Source organism: Brassica oleracea, chromosome C3, assembly GCF_000695525.1.
Source record: "Brassica oleracea var. oleracea cultivar TO1000 chromosome C3, BOL, whole genome shotgun sequence".
NCBI lineage: Eukaryota > Viridiplantae > Streptophyta > Magnoliopsida > Brassicales > Brassicaceae > Brassica > Brassica oleracea.
Window position 1 is genome coordinate 61,837,137 of NC_027750.1, and position 23,437 is coordinate 61,860,573.

The 23,437-nt window shown below is 36.5% G+C and overlaps 4 protein-coding genes across 5 annotated transcripts; 2 read left to right on the forward strand and 2 right to left on the reverse strand.

The window, feature by feature from the left end:
- Window positions 1-75: 75 nt before the first annotated feature.
- LOC106335278 (UPF0725 protein At5g63820-like) lies at window positions 76-1,554 on the forward strand. Of its 2 annotated transcripts, none has more exons than XM_013773756.1 (6): window positions 76-297; window positions 378-470; window positions 559-763; window positions 843-958; window positions 1,041-1,118; window positions 1,206-1,554. In XM_013773756.1, the coding sequence occupies exons 1-6, from the start codon at window positions 181-183 to the stop codon at window positions 1,446-1,448; spliced, it is 852 nt and encodes a 283-aa protein (XP_013629210.1). In that variant the 5' UTR covers window positions 76-180; the 3' UTR covers window positions 1,449-1,554. The 2 variants fall into 2 exon arrangements, with proteins under 2 accessions (XP_013629210.1, XP_013629209.1); XM_013773755.1 differs by having other exon boundaries at window positions 78-297; window positions 843-961.
- A 4,590-nt stretch (window positions 1,555-6,144) lies between these two features.
- Window positions 6,145-7,571, forward strand: LOC106335277 (UPF0725 protein At5g63820-like). The gene is made up of 5 exons (XM_013773754.1): window positions 6,145-6,353; window positions 6,451-6,567; window positions 6,651-6,980; window positions 7,071-7,148; window positions 7,232-7,571. Exons 1-5 carry the CDS (start codon window positions 6,234-6,236, stop codon window positions 7,511-7,513), a joined length of 927 nt encoding a protein of 308 aa, XP_013629208.1. The 5' UTR covers window positions 6,145-6,233; the 3' UTR covers window positions 7,514-7,571.
- Window positions 7,572-8,097: 526 nt separating this feature from the next.
- Window positions 8,098-9,632, reverse strand: LOC106333862 (UPF0725 protein At5g63820-like). Its single transcript, XM_013772254.1, has 7 exons — window positions 9,548-9,632; window positions 9,334-9,450; window positions 9,089-9,237; window positions 8,755-8,810; window positions 8,528-8,645; window positions 8,348-8,425; window positions 8,098-8,231 (listed from the first exon to the last, which is right to left on the reverse strand). Exons 1-7 carry the CDS (start codon window positions 9,572-9,574, stop codon window positions 8,099-8,101), a joined length of 678 nt encoding a protein of 225 aa, XP_013627708.1. The 5' UTR covers window positions 9,575-9,632; the 3' UTR covers window position 8,098.
- Window positions 9,633-14,625: 4,993 nt separating this feature from the next.
- Window positions 14,626-18,316, reverse strand: LOC106331160. Its single transcript, XM_013769489.1, has 7 exons — window positions 18,115-18,316; window positions 18,006-18,069; window positions 17,591-17,879; window positions 17,228-17,473; window positions 16,780-17,046; window positions 15,293-16,545; window positions 14,626-15,211 (listed from the first exon to the last, which is right to left on the reverse strand). The coding sequence occupies exons 1-7, from the start codon at window positions 18,314-18,316 to the stop codon at window positions 14,626-14,628; spliced, it is 2,907 nt and encodes a 968-aa protein (XP_013624943.1).
- Between the last annotated feature and the right edge of the window lie 5,121 nt (window positions 18,317-23,437).

A 23,437-nucleotide genomic window follows, 5' to 3' on the forward strand; every position in this document is an offset into this window, starting at 1 on the left:
CTTCAAATTCCAGTAAATTTAAAACTCCTGAAATTTTCTCAAACGCTTAGTACAATAATAAGCCCCCCTAAAAGATAAAACCGTGATATGATGGCTCTATAAAACCAAAATTCATTGTAGACGGACGGTGGAAAAAACACGCCGAACACGGAAAAAAATAATTCTAGGGTTGTGGATCCGATGACAAGTTTGGGGGATATGGAAGATGATGCGTCGCTGATGGATGATCTTATGTTTAGCAGAGGAGGAGATTATTCGAATGATGCGTTGAGGGTAGTATACGATGCGGACTCCGATGTAAGATATCTTTATATATGGTTAGCGATTGATAGACCCATACATACATATAATAAGCTCGTCGTTTGATTTTTTGTTAGGGTTCTGATATAGAATTTAGGTCTGAGTCGGGAGATGACTATATTATCGAACTCTATAGTAGGGTTGGAGTCCAGTGCCACAATCTTCAGATGGTAACTACTGATCATCTTCCATCTTACTATCTATGTATGATCATAGGATCACCTTTTTCTGAGTTTTTTTTTTGGGGGGTTTTTGCAGGGAACAAACTTTAAGTTTAAAACCTGGGAGATGTTTAGGATCCATGTTTCTTCATCCGATCAACTCTACATAACTTTGGAGGCAACGGATCCGGCCACTGGCTCTGTCTTCTCTTTTCAGACGGTGTTATTCGATTATAGGCGCCGCAGTTCATTGGGTGTCAGAACGTTTTGGCTCAACTTAACCTCAAGAATCGAACCTTTACGTAAGAATATTAATAGAATTTATTCAGGACTAACTCTATTTAGGTAAATCAGAACTGACTGTTTTGTTAGAGACATCAGGTAACGAGCGTATGGATAATGTTTGGGACGAGGACACGGTACATGAACTCTACAAAGGTCCAATGCCCAAATGGTTTTCGCATGATGCCTTGGCCCTTGATAGTCAAAAGTATTACGTGGTAATAAGACATCAGATGATCATTTATATATGTTTTTTAGTTAGTAACCTTAGGTATCCTTCTTTCATTCAATTCGCAGGTGCCAGAATCAGAGCTCCATGACAATGACTGGCTTCAACTTCTCATGGAAGTCGCCTTCTTCTCCAAAGCAGATCGTGTATGTACTCTTCTTTCTTTACTTTTCAATTCCTGTTATCTCCCAAAGCAACAAAACTTGAAACTTGTCTCACACACGTAACTGCAGTGTTTGGATGCTTACCTACCCTTGGAGCTCAACAGTGTTGTTGTGGAAACTTTTGAAGATAAGCCTCGTGATAAGCTCATGGCAAACAATGCAATCTACTACCTAAGTTACAAGTGTTGCGTCGATCCTTGTTCAACGCCTTTGGCTGGTAATCACCTTGCCATAATGAGGAAAACCATGGATGGGAAACCAGGTCACATGAGTCTTGAAGTTGCTCTAACCACCACCGAAGACGATGACTAGACATTTGGATCTAGTTTTAGTTTTTGCAGTTATGTTTTCTGAACTTTTACTTTGTTTTTATGTTTCTCTGGACTAGAACGACTTGAATCTATATATTCGACCTCCAGTGATAAATTTCACGTCAAATCTCTGCAGTCTGTGACCTCGTATGTGAAACTACAGAATATATTAACCTTTCCCGACTCAAATCTTCACCAACTCTGTATTTGAGCTGCAGCTCTTTTGTTGTTCGAAGCAGAGGAACTCATAAACTAGCATCTTTATTTATATCAACGATTTCATGCAAGACAAAGAATACGACGTTTCCTATACATTTACATGCAAGACTACTGATTTTCCGAAGCTCCCATTTTGACCAAGTTGGTCTTAGATATGTTCTACATCGTTATCTTTGTCTGCAAGTCTCAGTTTCAAACAGAAATCTGTAATCTTTTCACCTAAAACTCAAATACTTGCCTGGGTTTAGCAGTGTCTTCAATGTGTACTAGACCTTAATCCACGCGATCGGGCGGATATTGAATTTCATATTTTAATTTGTGTTTGTATCAAATGTTAAAATTAGACACATCTTTGTTTTACATAAAATATATTTATTTTTAGTGTCCACCATAAAATGTATCATTGAAATGGGGCGTCATAGAAACAAAACAAACATTTGTATAATAATATATATGTATTGTGACATATATTGGAAACAATTTTTTTTGTTGATAAAATTGGAAACAAAATTTTAGAAGGAAAAGAATATAAAAAGATAAATATTGTAGATCCTAAAATCTACACTAAGTATTTGATAGTGTTCGTGATATAAACTGGGGAAGAATTAACGATGCAGACAACGATATCCTTAGAACACAATGATGTAATCGGAAATCAGTTGACAAAAATGGACTTTTATTGATTGAAGAGATCGATTACAATAAACGAACGGAGGTTGGAAACTACAAAGAGATCGACTAAAGAACAGGCCTAAAACAGAGTGAAATGAGTTCGATGTGAATTGTGTGCTCTCTCTAGGTTTTTGCACGCGTCCTTTCACCTAGTTTCTCCTCTCCTTTTATGGTTGCTTCTCCCCGTGATACTCGCAACCTCCTCCGCGATCTCTGGATCCTCGAAGTTTCCGTCTCGAGCTCGCGTGCTCGCTATGGGCTTTAGCTCTTGCAGCTCATTTCTTTGATCGCGGCCCATTAGTGTATTCACCAAAATTGGGTCCAACATTTGTCCCCCAGTCTCTTTTCACTTAGAGGAGAGAAAAAGAGACAGTTTGCTTTGATCCTGGTTTCGTCATTTGTCGTTTGGTTTAATTTTGTTTAAGCTTAATGATAGCTTTGGGGACCGTTTTTTCGCGCGCTTCCATCCTTGCGTGTAACGGCTATATCAGGCGCCGCTAGTGCGAAGCCTAGGTCATCATTGTCTTTCTTGAGAATGGTGATAGAGCTGTTATAGCGGCTATGTATACGTGAAAGATTTCTTCTTAGCTTCAATTCTGATTTTTCTTTTTGTCAATCTCTTGTTATTGCTTTGAGATTTCTTGATCATCAAATCTTGAGATGTATTCATCATTCAGTTTTCCTCAGCCGATAACCACAGCCGATGATCTCGAAGATCTCCACCAGGTATACGGAGTCGATCGTTCCGTCGTTCTTGATCTGGCCTCTGCGTCAGAGACTCCCGAGACTGTTCGAAGGGGATATTGCGGGGCTTATCTCCCTTTCGTCCAGTTTTGCAGTCTCTCTTTCCGGATTCTGGAGCCAGTCCTTGAAATCTTGGCGGAGCTTGGCTTATCGTTTACTCAAATCTGCCCAAACTTTCTTAGGCATCTAGTGTCGTTGCTGGTTAGAGCCAGAGAAGAAGGTCTCTGGTTTGGTCTTGGTGAATTTTGACATCTTGTTTTGGTGAAGCGGAACCAGCAGAATCTGGGGACTTTCCTGGTGTCCCCCTGTCCAGGTCGCCATGTTTTTGAGGACGTTCCTTATCGCGACGAGAAGTGGCGCGAGCAATTTTTTGTCTTCAAGGTGGACCGAGTGTCAGTAGGTGACTTCGATTTCTCTCGACTTCCCCGGAATTAGGCTGAGAATATAGGTTAGTACTTTTCTTAATCTTTATGTCGGTTTTCTCCTATATTGGGTTTAATGATTCAAATATCCATTTTTCCTTTACTATTCTCTCATTCCGGAAGTTCCTCGATCTCTGACGAGATTCGAGGCTTGATCGGAATTCTTCGGAGAGGTCATTCGAACTGGTCGTCGTTTAACCAGAATCGTGTTCGAGCTGCTTTTGACATGCCAGGGGGATGAATAGGGCTCCACCGATCACCGAGGGTTCCGAGGATGAAGCGGAGCATTCTCAAGGGGTTACCGCAACTCCTTCCGTCCAGGTCCAATCTTCAGAGTGATTGGCCAGGTAACTTGTGAGGAGATCGTCGTTTCGTACCTCTAGGTCAGCGTCGAGGAGTAGAGCTTCCGACAAACTTCCTATGATCTCGATTTGATACTCCGGCGACGAGGGTGCCCCTTGGGAGCAGCGGTTTCCTGTTTCATTGAGCCATGGCTCAGAGGATGAAATCATCGCTGCGACCCGTAAGCGTCGTCAGTCGTTGATGGCCACCCTGCCCGGTTCATCCTGTTCTGAATGGGAGCCGATTGTCCGGAGGCTCGCTACTGAAAATGATGATCCTTCATTCGCGGCTCAGGATGACCTGATTTCTCTTCCAAGCCGTATGAGGCATGAGGGCTGCCGTCTCTCGTTTCTTACTTCTTCGATCGAGAAAGAGGCTTATGCCAAAGTGGCGGTCGCAAGTTCTAAAGTTCGTTTCCTGCTTTTCTTTCTTTCGAAGAATATCTTTGAAGTTGCTTATTTATCACTTTCATCATCTTTAGGGAGTGATTGGTAGTGGTTGTAGAAACTATGGACAGTCTTTTTAATTTCTACTACATTTTTTAAAGCAATCATACTTTTATTTCTGAAACAGAATTCAAAACCAAAAAATTATAAAAAGAAATATGTTAACTTTAAAAAGCACTTTCTCTAGCGTTTTTATTCAGTGCTCTGGAAATTTTCTACAGAAAAATAAACAAAATCCAAAGCTAAAAATCTAAAGCCTAAATCTCAGAGCAAAAAAAATAGAAAGCTACCGCCCCAACCAATCAAACCCTAAATGTATCGGTCGGCCAAGCGTCTCTCTCTCTCTCTCTCTCTCTCTCTCTCTCTCTTCTCTCTCTCTTCCTTGATGTTACCGATGTAAAAAATAGATGAAACCCGATCATTCTCTTCTCACGAAATCTTTTAAACTCACCATCTAGAAATCTACCAGTAAAAAGTGTGGGAACTAAAATTCACACCGTCGATTTCTGTTAATAAGGAAAATTAAAAAAATTCCTAACTTTCCATGAGGTCACAGATTTCTGTTAAGCCAAACGTCAAGCAATCAGATAATAAAAACGGACAAAAATAATAGATTGAAATAAACGAAAAGAGAGCAAGGAAATTATTATTCTGAATCTGCGTTTTAAGCGTTTACAGAAGGTAAGAGCTTTGGATACGAGAGCTGTAGGCGAGATTCCTAGTTCTAGCAACCTAAAGACTTCGTAAACCTAACCGAGCTGCGATTTAGATAGATTGTCATAGCAACCTTGGGCTCAATTTCGTATAACAATTGCAAGTTGGCCTTTTAGCCGCGTTTTTGACCTTCCTGGATCGTTTTGCGACTAAGCGTTTTTACGATTTTTTCAGAACAATCATCCTTTGCGTGATGTCGGTTTTAAAATAGTTAAATTATTCGTATAGTTTTGAGCCGTCTTAGTGTTAAGTCAACAGTTGCCGCTTTATACGAATAATTCAAACTTGTTACGAGAAAACAAGCATTTGCGGTTTTTATCGTAAAATTCCAATGGTAATTCCAATAAACAAAAGACAGTTTGATCGAGATTCGAAAGTAGAAGTTTTGGAGACGAGAATGCATGGCACGAGACTGATCCAAGTCACCTGATTGCGAAGTGAATGGAGCTGATCCAACTCGCCATTGGGCGAGTTGGATGTGGAGCATCAGACTTGCCCAATGGCGAGTTGATTTGATCGATCTGACTCGCCCTTAGGCGTGTTTGGACGTGGTCTGTCCGATCCTCCCGACGGGGAGTTGGTTGATATTGGTTTGGTTGCCACGTCCTTTGAGAGCCGTCTGTTTTGTGAAACCAAACGATCTTTCTAAGAATTTGGTCGTACAATTCTTTCGGAGTTTAGACGAGGTTTTAGTCTTTTGCTTACTTGTTTTCTTTTTAGAAAATAAATATTTCTCGGGGATTTTCAGGCATTAATTTTGTCGCAATCGATTTTGACCCTAACAGTTAACCGATTCTGATTGTTGCTCACAAATTTTTTTATTAGATTATTGGAACATGACAGGAAGTTATCATATCTATTTTCATGCGCAGTTAAGGGACTTAGTGTCCAGTTTCACAATAATATTGTATTATATCGTTTGCGTAAGCGTTGTTATGTGTATTTCCTTAAGTTATATTCAAATATGGACATGTCGCCTAATTCCCCGGTTGTTTTTTACGGGGTGAAAAGCCCAATATATATATATATATATGAAAGTAAAGGATGCCAAACCCAACAACATTTGAAACTCTAATAGATTTTTAGCCCCGCTCAGCCCAACCGAGCGTAGTAAAGTATATAAGGATAAGATATCACAAGACAGAGCTAAGTTGTCGTAGGTCGTCTTCAACCGAGCTATCTAAAAATATCTGAGATTCGAAGGGCTTGGCCAGAGGTTTGAAGGGTATGGCTCCGACAGCATCAAGGGATAAGCGGGCGCGAACGTGTGAATCGTCCGAAGAACGGCTACCGGTACCAGAACGAGTACCTCGCTTGCTAGCGTTAAAACGTTGCGGAAGGGCCTATGTAAGTAATCTCCGAGATTTCTCATGATATGGTTTTCAATTTGTGGTCGTTGGTTTTGTATGATCTGGAGTCTCAGGGAACAAGTAAAATTTGTTAGGGATTTGATATGGATTTCAACAGCGATCCGCCTTCATTAATTGAGCCCGAGTGGGGAGAGGAATATGATATCGGTCTCTATGGTAGGATTGGACTCCAATGCCACAATCTTCAAAAGGTAAAACTAACTAACTACTCATCATACATCTATCACCTTTTTCTGATTTTTTTTTTTTTTTTTTTTTTTTTTTTTTTTGACAGGGAACAAACTTTAAGTTTAAACGCTGGGAAAAACATAGTATGCAGATGACTGGATCCATGGACTTCTACGTAACTTTGGAGGCAATGGATCCGGCCAACGGCTCTGTCTTTTCTTTTCAAACGCTGTTACGCGACCAAGGACGTCGCAGTCCATTGGGTGTCAGATTTTCGTTGCTCAACATAGTCTCCAGAATCACTCCTATTGGTAACGTCCCTGTGGATCATCACTGGGACAAGGACCCGCCTGCAATACATGACTTCTACAAAAGTCCACTGCCCAAATGGTTTTCAGATGAGGCCTTGGCTTGTGACAGTAAAAAGTATTACGTGGTAATAAACATCAGATGATCCATTCATGGAGTTCTTTTAACTTGTATATGTTTTAGTTAGTCATTAATTAATTCATTCATATATTCGCAGGTGCCAGAATCAGAGCTGCATGACAACGACTTGCTTCAACTTCTCATGGAAGTCGCCTTCTTCTCCAAAGCAGATCGTGTATGTACTCTTCTTTCTTTTTTTTTTTTATTCAATTCCCAAAGCAACAAAACTTGAAACTTGTCTCACACGCTTAACTGCAGTGTTTGGATGCTTACCTACCCTTGGAGCTCAACAGTGTTGTTGTGGAAACTTTTGAAGATTACACAACAGAGGCCCGTGAGAAGCTCAAGGCAAACAATGCAATCTTCTACCTAAGTTACAAGTGTTGCACCGATCCTTCTTCCGTGACTTTGTCTGGCTATCCCCATCTTTCAACGACCTTGGCTGGTGATCACCATGCTGTAGTAAGGAAGACCATGGATGGCAAACCAGAACACATGAGACTTGAAGTTTCTCTAACCGAAAAACAAGAAAAAGAGTAGACATGTGGAGCGAGCTCAGTTGTGTTTTTGCAAACTCTCTTTTGGTGCATGTTTTATTTATTATCTATGTGGACATGTAGCTGGTATTTATGGGATCGTTACTTAACTTATTCATGTTTGCATTGCGTTATTAGACTTATAACCAAGTAAAACATATGTACAACTTACCAAGTCGGAACATATTATTAATATTAGCGAAACAGTTTTCAGATTTTTCGCATGAGATATTCAAAAATTAGCGAATACAATTTTCACTTTTTTTCTTTTATTCCAGTATACAAACAGAGAATCAAAATCTAAGCAAGTGAGCAGCCAACAGATCAACTATTCTTTGCTTTGCTAAAAGCCATGTTTGAAGAGTAATACAAGTGTTGAGAGCTTCTGGTGGCAGGAGAAGGTTTGTAGCTGAGCTTGATTAGTTGGGCACATGAGTTGCACCTGAGTCAGTATGAAGAGAAGCTTCTGATATATTCCTAAGTGAATCATCTTCATCGATACATCTTCGAGACTAGAGAGTGTACATGAGGATGATACTCTCGGGTTAGGGTTTCTTTGGGGTTATCTATGTTCTTCTTATCTTCTTCTTCATGTAAACCGATTGAGTTGTAATCGGTGGTGAGAGAACGTCTTGTACAGCCACGCCGGAGACAGTTGTGTAATATTCAAAAGTTTCCACAACAACGTTCTTGAGCTCCAAGGGTAGGTAAGCATCCAAACACTGCAATTACAATCATAAGATGGGGAAGATAACAAGTTTCAATTTGTTGCTTTGGGAGAGTTGGACAAGAAAATTGCAAAAAAAAAGAAAAAAAAAAAAGAAAGAAAAGTACATACACGATCTGCTTTGGAGAAGAAGGCGACTTCCATGAGAAGTTGAAGCCAGTCATTGTCATGCAGATCTGATTCTGGCACCTGCGAACGAATGAATGAATGATTCCAACCTAGGTTACTAACTAGAGGTATATACAAGTCAAAAACTCCATGAAGGGTTCATATAATGTTAAATTACCATACTTTTTACTGTCACGTTCCAAGGCTTCATCAGAAAACCATTTGGGCATCGGAACTTTGTAGAACTCATGTATTCCAGGTGTGTCCTCCTCCTCCCATTCATCATCTACAGGCTCGTTACCTGATGTCAGAAAACATTTAGTCCTCTAAATACACTTTTTAAAAAGAGCAGGGCCAAGGTCACCTTTGAAAACAGTTAACAGTCCTGATTGAATAAGAAGAAATCTTACGTATTTGTTTGATTCTGGAGGCTATGGTAAACCAGGTAATCCTAGCCCCCAACGAAATGCTGCTGAAAGTAAACTTGATGTTAACTTGGAGTCCAAGAAATACTAATCCTAGTTGAGTTAGGATTAGGAAAAACAGAAACATGGTTTGATAAGTGAGATTAGGAAATATTAGGATCTATATAAGGAGATATCAACTTGTGATATAACTTATGACTTAAGAGAGATCTTTTGTGAGAGCTTAAGTTTTTGAGAGAGTTTTCTTAATCTAACAATAAGAGTTGAGTTATTCTTATTGAGATCTTTGAGTGTTCATACATTGAGATTTGAACAATAAATGCGGCTTCCTGCATCGCTAAACTGAGTCTGAAAAGAGCAGACAGAGCCAGTGGCCGGATCCGTTGCCTCCAAAGTTATGTAGTAGCTGAGGTACCCAGTCAGCTCGGTTGTATGTTTCTCCAAGCGTTTAAACTTTAAGTTTGTTCCCTGTCAAAACGGGAAAACAAACAAAACCGAAAAATTCAGACATTAGAGAAATAAGTGATGATTAATGATATCAGTTAGTTAGTTAGTTAGTTTTACCTTCTGAAGATTGTGGCATATGAGTCCAATCCTACCATAGAGACCGATACCATAGTTTTTACTCCAAGTAGACGGAACTAATGTAGGCGGATTGTCATTGTAATACCGATCAAAACCCTAACAAAAAATTAATTTATTCTGGGAGACTCGTACAGATCATCCAAAAGTAAAACGACCATGAATTCAAAACCATATCATAAGGAATGGTACTTACATAGGCCTTTTCAGCCATACTCTCCATTAGTTTGACTTGATTCGGTTGAAGCTGTAGAAAGTCGAGACGACCGACAACCTAATTGATTCGGTTGAGCTACTGGTGATATTTATATTCTATAAATAAGTTGGGCTAAGCTGGGCTAAATTTTATTAAAGTTGCAAATCTTGTCGGTTGGGGCAGGTTTCACCATCATCTGGTAATGTCTAATGGGCTTTTCATTTAAATGAAACACCTAATGATTCAGTGATTCAGGTTAAAACCCGGAAAACGAGTTTTTCTCGCTAAAATCTGAGAAAACGTCAACATCTGAAAAACATGTTTTTTTCATCAAAACTCAAAAAATGCATTTTCTGTCAAAATCTAAAAAATGCATTTTCCTATGAAAACTCGAAAAGCGTGTTTTCCTGTAAAAATCAGAATATATGTTTTTTCCGCCAAATTCCAAAAAGATTTTTTTTACCAAAATCTGAAAACGTGTTTCCCCGACAAAACTCGAAGAATGTGTGTTTCATGTCATAATCTGAAAAATCATTTTCTCACCAAAGTTTGAAATTTTCATTTTTTCCACCAAAATTGGAAAAACACGTTTTCCGCCAAAACGCGAAAACACGATTTTCCACCAAAACGCGAAAACACGATTTTCCACCAAAATTGGAAAAACGTATTATCCCGCTAAAATCCAAAAAAACAAAGATATTTTTCCGCCAAAATTGGAAAAATGTGTTTTTCCACCAAAAAGTTAAAAATGTGTGTTTTCATCAAAATTGAAAATTTGAGTTTTTCGGTGGAAACCGCAAATTGTATATTACTTTACAATCAAGGATTTGGGAGAATTTAAGATTTAAATAATCTAAAAAATTGATATTAATTAAATCTTAAAAAAATTGTTACAAGTTTTGTATGATTTTTTAAAATTCTTATAGAGTTTTTAAAAAAAAAAAACCTTTTAAATTTTAAATATTTATTTAAAGTAATATTTTTTATTTTTAAATTATAATAATTTGGTATTATTATCGTTTTATGAACTATATAAAATATAAAAAAAAACTGATTTTGAAATAATTTATTTTTTCATTTCAAAAAGTTTGATTTTCTTTTTGAAATATGAAGTAAATTATTTTATTTTTTTAAGTTTCGGATACCATCATAGGAAGTGGTGTTTAGATACATTGATTTTTTTAATATAATATACCATCCAAACTCAACCAATTCCCATTTGATATATTTTATTAACAAAATCCATACTTTCTAATAATTTGTAATTTGAGAGATACAATAAGAATTAAAATATGTGTATACTTGGCCTTTAAATTTTGAAAATAAGAAAACTTAAAATTCATGATAAGAATAAAGCACTCCTAATTCCTAAGTAACAAAACTACCAAACAACAAGTCAGTCACACAATTTCAATTTATAAATACGTAGGTTAAAAATATTTTATTTGTCATACCAAAACTTATATAGTCTCAACATTTTATATATATATTTTTTCAAATACATAAAGTTATTCATACACACCCACATCAGCTATAAACTAAATATTTTCTGAATTTGGGATAATGATTAGTTTCTACCAACATTATAGAGACTGAAACTAGAATCAGAATTTTTTTAAAAAAAAATACTAAATTCAAAAGAATAAAACTGCAGAAAAGTTTTTGTTTTTGTTTTTGTTTTTGTTTTTGTTTTTGTCCCTTTTATTTTTATTTTTTGAACAAGGAAGACTATTGATAGAAAGAATTGAGAATCACACTTTCTGTTTTTGTCCCCTGAATTTCAGGCAGATATAGGTCATCTGTATAAATATCCAAGCCATTGAAGTTACAAAAACTTTTCTGCAGTTTTTTTCTTTTGAATTAGTATTTTAGTTGTGTTCTATTAATTTTTAATATTTTCTGTTTGGATTGTTTTCTTAGTTTCTAGATTTTGGATTTTTGTTTTTGGTTTTTAGTTTTTGGTTTTTGGTTTTTAGATTTTAGATTTTAGTTTTTGGTTTTTGATTTTGCAGTAGATTTTAGTTTTTGAAAAACATGAATGGTGATTTTAGATATTGGTTTTTAGTTTTCGGCTTTTTCTTTTAAAATAACAAAATAAATATAAATATCTGGACTTGTAAAGTGTATTTAATTATAGTCAATGAATAATTGATTTTATATTAACAGAATTAAAATATATATATATTTTAAAAAAATAAGGTAAAATGCATAAAATTTATGTAGTTCAAAAATTAAAACATACAAAGTAATAGCTAGATTATTAAATAAAAATTGTAATATGTATAATACATTGGAAATATTTTCTTTTTTTGGATATCAGTATTTTGATGGCAATATTGATTTTTATTTTTAGATATTAGTTATTTGATTATTCTGAAAATATTTTGTTCTTATAAATTTTATTTATTATTTGTTTAATTATTTTTAAAATATGATTTAATGAATGTGACAGTAAGAAATCAATAAATAAATAAAAATTAAGTATCTATATATTATCAATAAGGAATATGTAGATTGGTTTATTTTTTGAAACTAAAAATAAATAATTATGTTAATTTTATTCCTTAGTATAAAATATACAAAAACTTTAGTGATTTGGAATTACTTATTAATTTTGTTATATTAATACATAAATATGCAAATACTTTAATAATAAATAGAAAATAAAAACCCATGAATGTAAAAAAAAAAACAAAACCACGTACACTGTTAAAAACCAAGAAATAGTGGACTTTGGTTTTTACTTGAAAATAGATAGTTAACTACAAAATCTGGTTTCCTTATATTTTAGGGAATCTATTTTCCCAAAATCTTGATTGGTAAAAAGAGTTTTTACAAAAACAAAAACCAAAAACTATTTGAGAAACCACAAACAATCAACCTAGTGAGGTGATGATTGTTTTCTGGTTTTTAGATTCTAGTTTTTGGCTTTTGGATTTTGATTTTTGATTTTTGGATATTAGTTTTTGCAGTAGCTTTTGGTTTTTTGAAAAACATGAATGGTTGTTTTAGATTCTAGTTTTTAGTTTTTGGTTTTTACTTTAAATATAATAAAATAAAAATACTGTTAATAGTAAAATATTATTCTGAAAATAATAAAATAACACTGTCTTCAAGTACACATAAATTTATTTACGAAAATTATTTTAAAACAAAATATAAATACTAAATAAAAATAAAAATATTGTAAATTCCATGTAAATATACATTAATTTGATCTCGAATGATTTTCAAATTTGACTCAAATGCTATTATACAAGTAGTTAAGGATTATAAATAAAAAATTAATATCATATATTTGATATTTTTTTCTAAAATAATTAATACACATATTTCTATGGTTATTTTATGTATAATCACTTATTTTTATATTAATAAAGTACAAAAATTTTATTTGATGATGTGATGGTGAAGTAAGCATATGAGTATGGGAATGAGGCATAAACATAAGATAAATATGAAAAGAAAGACAAGTTACAAAAAAATATGAAAAGAAGGCCATTAAAAAAATGATAAATAAAAAAAATCATAATAAAAAAAAACATCGTTCAACTTGGCAAAATCTGAAAAAACTTGGTTTTTGGTTTCTGTGTAGAAATAGGTGGTTATTTAAAAAAACTAGTTTCTCTAGTTTTTATGAAATCATTTTTAGCAAAATCTTGATTGGCAAATAAAGTGGTTTCTCAAAAACAAAAACCAAAAACCATTTTAAAAACTACAAACAATCAACATCTTAATCTTAAAAATACAAGTTTACCAAAAGGTGTAAAATATGTATAAGGATGTGTCTTATCATTTTATGAATGTGTATTTTTATGCTAAAAATGCAAAGATTTTCAAGAGGTTATGAAAATGCATAAAAATGTGTCTTATCATCCTAGGAATGTGATTTCTTATTATAAATAGAAATCCAAAAAATGTCAATAGATGTATTTTTGTTCTTTAAAATTTTGTCAAAATGTATAAGAATGTATCTTTTCGTAATGATGTTTATAAAGGGTTATAAAAATGTGTAAAAATATGTGTTATCATCTTACCACAGATGTGTATTTTAATGCTAATTACATGAATTCAATGTTTGTAATGTAGGTACTTTTTCAAAGGCAATTGTAAACGGTTTTTACAATAATAATTTTTAATTAAATATGATATTTTTTTATAAAATGAGTTTCCGTGCAATCGCACGGGTTCATTACCTAGTATTTTGAATTAGTTCAATAACCAAATTCTGATCAGAAGAATTTCTCTTTCCTTTACATGTAATAGTAAATGTAAAACATAAAAAAATGGTTGTTCCCTTCTCAAATTTGAAAATGAAATAATTTCGTCCTTTGTTTCTCTAAAAAAAAAGAATGAGAAAAAATGAGAAGGAAAAAATATTTTTTGTGAATGATAATTTTTTTAAATAATAATAAAAAATTGAATATTCTTCCTCGTTCCTTGGTCACCATTGAAAGTCTATGTGTTGATGTTTATGAAATCTAATTTCCCCCATTGATTACTGTTTCTCTAATCACTAGAAAATTTCTATAATAAAGATAGCAACAAGTTCCATAGATTAGAGTCTTGATTCTGGTTTCTCCGTACTGAAATAATGTATATTTTGTAATCATAAAATTTAGGAAATAAGTAAAAGTGAAATACGAATATTATAGTATAACTTTAATTATTAAAGAATATATTGGATTAAAATTTTTTTTTTTTTTTTGCATTAATAGGAAACTTAGGGGGGGGGGGGGTTTTTGGGCAAAGAATTCTAGATAAATTATTAAATTTTGAGATTCCATTGTTATTGGTTTGTGAATTTTTAAAATTTGAGTAGAATCCATTTTTATTGGGGTGATGATTTTTAAATTCCACTCAAAATCCCTTATTATTGGAAAAGTTTAGTTTTCATTGATTTTAAGATTCTATTAAAATCTATTGTTATTGGGAAGTAAATTTTCTTTGTTTTTTTTTTTGACATCGAACGACCATTCTATCACTCAAAGAACTTGAGGTGGTCTGGGTAACCAGACCAGAATAGAACAACCAATCTAACAAAGCTCCCTATAAAAAGATCTAGCAGACTTAGCTAACTAATCAGATATTCCATTTTGTGCTCGCGGGATATAAGAGATCTTGAAGTCCGGGAAACATAGCTGGAGCGTCTTTATTGCCTCCAATTCAGTTGCAAAGCTTGGCCAATCTTGAGGTTCTCGTATCATTGCAATTAGATCTTTGCAATCTGTTCCAAAGCTCTGACACGAAGAATGTAGAAGCATGCTCTCCATTGCCCACCACAGTGCCTCCACTTCCAAATGTAAAGCAGCCTTTCTCCTACTCAAGTTGCGCATTCCCATTAGTTGTATCTGTCCTAAGCTATCCTTCCAGACCCAACCACAACCACTAAACTGTGCCATGGAAGTCCATGATCCATCCACCATACATATATTATCCAAGCATATGACTTGGGATTCCTCATTTTGAAGCTCTTGTGGGGTGCCCGGTGCCCTCTCATTTGCATTAAACCAAGCCTGACATTCACTTTCAGCATATCTAACTAGCTCAATAGGATCTCTATCTATTCCCCTGAATATTTTATCATTTCGGGCCTTCCAGATATACCAGATTATCCAAGGATAAAGGTCTCTGTCAAGCTCTGGTACAGCAATGTCATTCTTCCTTCAGAAGAGATAGTCCATGTTGGCATAGATACTGGATAAAGAAAAAATGTCAGGAGCAGATGGTGTTGATGCTAGAGACCATACTTGCAGAGCTGGAGGACATTCAAATATGGCATGAGTAGCCGTTTCTTCTGGCTCTCCACATCTTGGGCAGTAATTATCACATCTCATGTTCTGACGTACTAGATTCCTTGTTACAGCAACTTGTCCTGTTAACAGTTGCCACATAAGGTGACACATCTTCTGAGGCGCTTTTACTTTCCAAACAAAGGCTTGGAGTTTTGTTATGTTGGGTTCCAGGATCTCCTTCTCTTCATCGTTCCTCATTAGGTTCCGTGCTACCCGATATCCCGATTTAACTGTGTATTGGCCATTTCTGGTATAGTTCCAGCAGAAGGAGTCTCGGTGGTGAGTTGAGCTTATGGCCAAACTCTTAATGAAGGTTATATCATCTGGGTTAACATACATTTCTAGTAGTCCATCATCCCACTCCCTTGTTTCGCCATTAATGAGATCACTAACTCTCAAATTTGGATGTAGGATTGGAGCAATTGGTCTAGCCGGCCTAGTTGGTGTAGTAGGAATCCAAGGATTCTCCCAAACCTTAACCTCATATTCAGAATGAATCTTTTTCCTAATCCCCAATAGTAGTAGTTTTCTTGCCACAGATATATTGGTCCAGACGTAGGATGGACTACTCACAGAATGCAATCGCAATGGCGAACTCATTCTATAATACTTTCCTCTCAATACTCGAGCTACCAACGAGTCCGGGAACTGGACTAGCAGCCAAAGTTGTTTGGCTAATAGAGCCAGATTAAACTCATGGATCATACGGAAACCAATCCCTCCCTCTTCTCTTGGTAAACACATCTTTTTCCATTTAGCCCAATGAATTCCTCTCTTTGGTGGATTTTTTCTCCACCAGAATTGTGCAATGGCACTCGCGAGGTTCTCACAAATCTCCAACGGGAGCAAAAAGGTAGACATAACATACGTCGGGAGTGCTAACAGTATAGATTTAATCAGAACTTCCTTCCCTCCTTTTGACATCCACCTCCCCGTCCATCCATTCACTCTATGCATTAATTTTTTCTTAAGGAACGCAAAGAGCTTACATTTAGATCCGCTGATATCTTCTGGGATTCCAAGATATGTTCCCATACCTCCCTCATTCTGTATCCCCAGTTTATCCTTGATTTGTTGTCTAAGGTTTGCGCCAACCCTCTTACCAAAGAGTAAGGAGGATTTGTCAAAATTGATGCACTGTCCTGATGCTTTCTCATATTTCCTGACCACTTCCATCACTTCTTCACATTCACGGGGCTCTGCCTTATAGAAGAAAAGGCTATCATCAGCAAAGAGAAGGTGAGATACCGAGGGACACACACGTGTAACACGCATCCCCGTTATCATCCCTTGGTTCTCTGCATGATTAAGAAGGCTAATGAGCGCTTCCATGCATAGAATAAAGATGAAAGGAGACAAAGGATCTCCTTGACGTAAACCTCTTTCCGGGACTATATTTCCCCTTGGTTGTCCATTCATGAGCACTTTGTATTTAACCATTGTGATGCACCTCATTATCCAAATGATCCAAACTTCAGAAAATCCCATTTTACGCATAACTGCTTCAATAAAAGACCACTCCATCCTATCGTATGCTTTACTCATGTCTTTCTTAATGGCCATCCTTTTATTTCTCCCACTTGGTTTAGTTCTCAGCGCATGGAACATCTCTTGTGCAATCATAATATTGTCTGATATCTGTCTTCCAGCAACAAAGGCTGACTGGGTTTCCAAAATTCTATCAGGTAGAACTTTCCTTAATCTCTGGCATAAGACCTTGGAGATAATCTTATAACTGACAACATAAGCTGATGGGCCGAAATTGAGACATCACATTAGGTCTGGTCGTCTTAGGGCTGAGACATATGTTTTTATCGTTCAAACCATTCGCTACCTCTCCATTGAAAAGAAATTGATTAACCATATGAGTTAAATCCTCCTTTACGATATCCCAAAATTTCTGATAGAAGATAGCTGTCATCCCATCCGGGCCAGGCGCCTTTTCCGGGTGCATAGTGAAGAGGGCTAATTTGACTTCCCATTCAGTAACCGGAGCAGTGCGATCATCATTAATTGATCTAGTAATGGTTGTAGAGACCTCTGAAAGCACTTCTTCTATGTCCTCTGGATTAGAGGACTCAAAGATTTGTCTGAAGTAGCTAGTAGCAATGGCTACTAGTCCCTCCTCATCCTCCACAACATTCTCATCTCCATCTAATAGCTAGTTGATCTTATTCCTCGCTCTCCTTTGCTTCGTCAATGCATGGAAAAATTTTGTGTTTCTGTCGCCTTCTCGCAACCAGAACACCCTGCTTTTTTGCTTCCAGAACATCTCCTCTGCTTTAAGAGCATCAGCCAATTCCTTCAAAGCTTCAGTTATTTCTTCTGTTGTAGCATCATCATTCGAGTACAGGCTCTCCACCTTCTCCTTTAGCTCCTCCACTTGCTTTGCCGAATTCAGATTATGCTGTCTCCTCCACTCCCCCAATGCTTTACGACAACTCGAAATGTGCTCCATAATACTAGCATTTTGGGGTAGGCCTGGAGATTTCCATCCGTCAAGAATCACTTGCCTCAGTTCCACATTGTCCAGCCACCTTTTGTCAAATTTAAATTTCTTTGACTTCCTTATTGGTTTCGTAAGGATGACTGCTAGGACCAGACGATGATCTGATCCCCATAACATCATATATTTAACAGTCGTGTGAGGAAATCATTCATGCCAGTCCTCATTTCCAACAGCTCTATCAAGGCGGCATCTAACAGTGGCTCCACGTGCTCTCTTGCCTACCCATGATAACATATCCCCAGTAAAAGGAAATTCCAACATACCACAATCACTTAGCATTTGTCTAAAAGGTAGAAACGAGCTATCAGGGCGTTGTCGTCCTTCTGTTTTCTCATTGTGATTAGTTATCTCATTAAAATCTCCTATCATGAACCAGAGTCCATTTCTTATTGTTGAGAAACACGTAAGACGTTCCCAAACCTGTTCTCTTCGTTCAAGTACAGGGTCTCCATAAACAAACGTCATAAAGATTTTTATTCAATCAATGACTGCCTCAATGTCAATCATTCTGTTATTCGAAAATAAAACATTATCTTGAAATTCTTCCATAAAAAATAAAGCTAAACCTTCGCTGAGTCCAAGTGGCTCAACAGTAAAAAGATGATCAAATTCTAAGTCGGCCTGAATGTTTTGCAACAGCAGCCTTCTATTCCTTGTTTCAGAAAGGGACAAAAGTCATGGGCGATGCTTCTGACACATCTCTGTAAGGCGTCGAACTGTTAGGTCATTCCCTATCCCTCGACAGTTCCAACTGATTGTCTTCATGGATGACTCTGTGATGGGTATTTGGAACCCATCAAACAAACACCATTCGACGCACCCTCTCCCTAAGAAGAACTTGTTCTCGGTTTCCTCGATGTACCATGCTGACCAGCACGGCTGTGTCTGCCACTACGAGCAGCCGGAGAACCTCGACGGAGGAACTGTGATTTCTTGCTTTGGACGCCCAATGGAGCGTTCCTTTTAGTACCACTCTTCTTAGTCTTATGTCGATCAAGCGCTAGACCAACCTCTTGTGTTTCCTCTGCTGCATTAGTTTGATTCCTCGCCGCTTCTATCTCCATAAGGTCAAGCCCCAACAAATCATCATCTTTAATCTCCGACTCCATAGCTCCACCATCCTGGCCAGCCGTAATATCCATGCCCGACAAAGCTTCAATGACCATCACATGTTCCTTCCCAACTGAAGCCGTAGGTGAGAATGAGATCGCGCAAGCTAATTCCTGTAATCTGTATGTGACGTTCTCAGTAGATGGAACTAGCGCTCGAGATGGGGTTACAATCGTACTAACAATTTTCCTCCGATGGTGCATTGTCACCTCATTACCATCCTTTGACGTCATGTTAACATAGCTGTTCCGATCACCTTCTGTTGTTGCGTCGTTCCCTTCATAGCGAGGAGAACTAGCAATCGAGTTTGATGCATGAGGCAACCTCTCATTCTCCTTCTTCCCTGACTTTTCATCCCTGTGTTTCTCGCGCCAAGTTAACTCTTTTTTACGATCATAAGGACCGTATCGAGACCTAGCATTGCCATATATGTATGATATGTCATCTCTAGTTCGCACAATTCTATCCGAATGGTGCTTGACGTTATGATGTTGTGAGGGATACTCCTCATCTCCATGCCGTGAGTGATACGATTCCCTTCCATGTTTCTTATCGGTTGACCGATCCCGAGTAGCATAGCTCTCCTTGTAGCCGTCGAGCCGAGATCTCATCTCCTGTGACATTTGAGACTGACTATTTGAAGTCTTGTAACCTCCCAGCGATGGCTGATGGTTCGTCTGCTCACGCGGTAGTTGGACGCGCGCAAAAACATCAGACTTCACGTTCTGATTTGTACCCACCAGGGCGTGTACCGTCAAAGGACAGTACCCTTTCTCATGTGTAAGGAGTCCACACGTTGAGCAATGTTTGAATAGCATTTCATACTTGATCTGGATTGTTACCTCTTCCCCTTCAGGAGCTTGAACTTTCTTAGTAAACTTAAGGGGCAAGCGGGAATCAATATCAATAAGCATCCTCCCCTCAGCCACTTGGATTGAATCAACATCAACATGGCCAAGTCTTCCACCTATACTCTTAAGGTTTTTAACGGTCCACAAGTGAAGCGGGATTCCAGACATCACGACCCAAAATGGGATGATCGAAGGATAATCGCCATGTATGATAGGCTCCCATCGTACCAGCACAAACATTCAGTAATTGTAATGGAATTGTCCCTTACTCAAAACCGCGTTTAAGTCCTCCTCTGATGTGAAGTTAAATAAGAATCTACCATTCCCCAAATCATTTGCAGTGACGCGATCCTGCACACCCCACTGAGTTGGCATTGATTGGAGCAGCTTTTCAAAGTTTTGCTTTTTTGGATTCAGGATCTTCCCGATGAGAGACATACGGAATTCTTTTATGACTTGCCCAGTTGCCCCTCATCATCCGCAGTCAGTAAGATTGGCTCATCATCATCATATTGAATCCCTTTTCCTTTTATATCTGCCATGTGAGCAGATATATAATGAGACGATGATCTCATTCTGAAGTCGTTATGATGGACTCCAATATAGGATTAATATCGTATCGACAATGATCGAATACGTGTGCTACACGGAATTGCAGTGGATCAGTCGTATCTCAGAGCCGTGGAGACGTGGAGACATGGATCGTATAGTGAGGCTGGGCGGTATTCAATATGACAAGGATCATATGGAACAGGGAGACTGATATTTCAATGGAAATATTCAATCAGGGTGATCATGCTGCAGATTCCAAACGATCCGGTTGCCTTTGGTCGCTGGAAACGTGAATCACAGGGAGTGTTTGTTAGTCTCCCCTGTGATGAAGAGAACGCCGTAGGAAGCGTGCCCTTTGCCTTATCGGTAAAGCTTCTCTATAGTTTATATTCTTTTTTATTTTGGTCCAATAGTAAATTTTCGGGAAATCGGCCGATTCATGCGTCAACAGAGGCTAACGGTCCCGATCAGTACATAAACACGTTTCCTGTGCGAAAACATACATCAACTAGTATAAAATTCAATTTTCCATACATGAACTTACAAAATTGGGTTTTAACATACATTGACTTGACTTCTGTTAGTCAAACGTTACGGTTTATTTACCACATAATACAATAAAAACCTCACTTAATCAACACGTGACATACAATTTATCTTCGGTAATGTCGGACTAGTGTAAATTAGGTCAATGTATGTTAAAACCAAACTTCGTAAGTTCATGTATTGAATGATTAGTTTTGATTTTGAATTATTAGATTTAATTTGAATAAATCATATTGTGTAAGTTGGTATCAAATTTGAATCACATGATTGATAGTAATATTAATATGAACTATGATATTATTATATGACATATATTTGTATCTATGTAATGTACTGGTTTTGATTCTGCAGACCAAAACCACTAATCTGATGCGAATGCCATGAACTAAGATAGCATCACAATTTTTTTTTGTGTGCAAAGATAGCATCACAATTTAATTCGATGGTTTGTCAATGATATACAATGCACTCTTTTTAACCAGCAATTGTATTTTGATTGTTGTGTAATGTAGATGTTTAGTAATGGTTTATAATCTAAACGTTTCTTGGTTTATTAAGCATACATGATTCTAGAATTGTTTGGCCCGTATGCTTCGGCCCGTATCTATTTAATAAACCAACTACTTTCCTACAATTCGTTGTACACATAATGGATGGCTGTGGTTAAGTAATGGTTTAGTAATTTAACGGTTTAGTAATTTAACGGTATAATAATAATTAAGCATACGTGATTCTCGTTTTATTAATACGTCATTCTCGGTTTATTAAATAATCAAAAAGGTTGAGTTTTAATGCAAGTGGCATATCTTGGTAAATATTGTAGAAAATTTAGGGCAAGTACTATTTGTACGTTTTAGACTGGTTCGTTTAAGTCAGCTCCATGAGCAAACCAACTAGGAACCCAACGTCTACAAACCAGATTCTTTGGTCGTGTGATCAGGCTCCTTTAGCTAAGGTGTCCTCACAGATATTTAAAGAGCGAGATATATAAGTGATAGAAAGATCTTGAAAACTTGCACAAAGGGCTTTAATATCACCAATATCCGATGCTAAGGCTAGCCAGTCTTCGTCCCTATGGATAATATTCACCAACTGTTGACAGTCCGACTCCACTCTGAGGATATGACATCCACGAACCCATACTACATTCGACCTCAGCCTGTAATGGCGTTCTCGATTTTGGACTGCACCTCTGTCCATGAGGACTATCTCTTTCGCCTTGAACAGTATAAAACCCAGACCCATATATCCAACCATCCACCTCAGACCAAGAGGCATCAACTTGGCATTTCCATCTGCATTCATGGTTGGGTTAGCTTGAATTTTTTCCCTGTTCTGGTTCTTCATCCTCTGTAACATAAAACTCTTTTCTTACTTGTGTTATCTTCTGTGATTCCGCTTTTTGACTAGTTAATTGCAAAGTTTCTACAAATAAACTGTCTTTTGCATTGAAGCACTTATTTCGAGCCTTGTACCACCAAAGCAGTCATAGGAACATCAAAAATCTTTTGTAATGATTATTTGATGTCAAAACTTGTTGAAAGAGGATTAGGGATTAAAGGTAAGAAAAATAGAGAGATGAATGAACATATGAAAATTGAGCATCATGTTTTTTCACATTTACCGCAATATTCAATAGAAAATAAATTGAACAAAAAAAGTTTGAAGATCACAATTTATTTGAGTGATTGATAAGAGGGTCAAAATGTTACCGTAATGTCTTAGCCATAAGTGTTGCTATAACGTCTTATATGGTCTGATATGGTTTAGACAAACTTAGAAAATAAATTGTTGTGGACCTAAGAGTTACTATACATTTGATGTATCTCTATCATTCACTTGTTTTGATAATAACTTGTGTGTCCACAATAAAGTAGAGTAATGAATCTTCATACTAGTCATATTGGAGTATCTTTTATTTCGCTTCCATTTATTTTAATTTTGTTCTGAGCCATAAAAACGAAAAGTATTAAGTTTAGTTTCAAAATGCATACCTAAGTATGCCATAGTTCATCTAGCAGTTAAAACTAATTCTATTAACGTCGAGTTAAACAGATAATATAATTTTGTTTGTAGTAGACATTTAAGAACCAATCGATTGTATATCAAAAACCTTGAAAGTTTCAAAATTAGACTAGCTAGAGACTATAAAATTTCTTAAGAGTTGGTAAAAAACATGATGTCAACTTTTATTGATTTGTTTGAAATCAATATAGGTAATGTAAATTAAGCACTACATGTATATTACTTTGATAGTATGTGACTATATCAGAGAATCGATAATCAGTGCCGACCTCAATAATTTAAAAACTAGAAATAAAGAAAAGAAATTGACAAATTTGTAGAAAAAAACTGAAAAGTAAAAAGTTGAAATCAATGACAGACAACATGGCTTGGATAAATGTTTACTTCTACACTAATGAAAACTTGTAAAGATCTTTGGCCAAAAAAAATTATTAAACGAAGTTATACAAACTTATATAGAAAGTGGATGTGAAATGTAATATTATATCTCATATTGAAACAC

Coding starts and splice junctions, on each gene's coding strand:
- LOC106335278 (XM_013773755.1), top strand. CDS start 181: ATGACAAGTTTGGGGGATATGGAAGATGATGCGTCGCTGATGGATGAT. Junction 298..377: donor TATACGATGCGGACTCCGAT/GTAAGATATCTT, acceptor ATTTTTTGTTAG/GGTTCTGATATAGAATTTAG. Junction 962..1,040: donor ATAGTCAAAAGTATTACGTG/GTAATAAGACAT, acceptor TTCAATTCGCAG/GTGCCAGAATCAGAGCTCCA.
- LOC106335277 (XM_013773754.1), top strand. CDS start 6,234: ATGGCTCCGACAGCATCAAGGGATAAGCGGGCGCGAACGTGTGAATCG. Junction 6,568..6,650: donor AATGCCACAATCTTCAAAAG/GTAAAACTAACT, acceptor TTTTTTTGACAG/GGAACAAACTTTAAGTTTAA. Junction 7,149..7,231: donor TCTTCTCCAAAGCAGATCGT/GTATGTACTCTT, acceptor GCTTAACTGCAG/TGTTTGGATGCTTACCTACC.
- LOC106333862 (XM_013772254.1), bottom strand. CDS start 9,574: ATGGAGAGTATGGCTGAAAAGGCCTAT. Junction 8,426..8,527: donor TTGGAACGTGACAGTAAAAA/GTATGGTAATTT, acceptor ATTCGTTCGCAG/GTGCCAGAATCAGATCTGCA. Junction 8,232..8,347: donor TCTTCTCCAAAGCAGATCGT/GTATGTACTTTT, acceptor TTGTAATTGCAG/TGTTTGGATGCTTACCTACC.
- LOC106331160 (XM_013769489.1), bottom strand. CDS start 18,316: ATGACGTTTGTTTATGGAGACCCTGTACTTGAACGAAGAGAACAGGTT. Junction 18,070..18,114: donor ACAAATGCTAAGTGATTGTG/GTATGTTGGAAT, acceptor TATCATGGGTAG/GCAAGAGAGCACGTGGAGCC. Junction 17,047..17,227: donor ATCAGAAATTTTGGGATATC/GTAAAGGAGGAT, acceptor GTCTTATGCCAG/AGATTAAGGAAAGTTCTACC.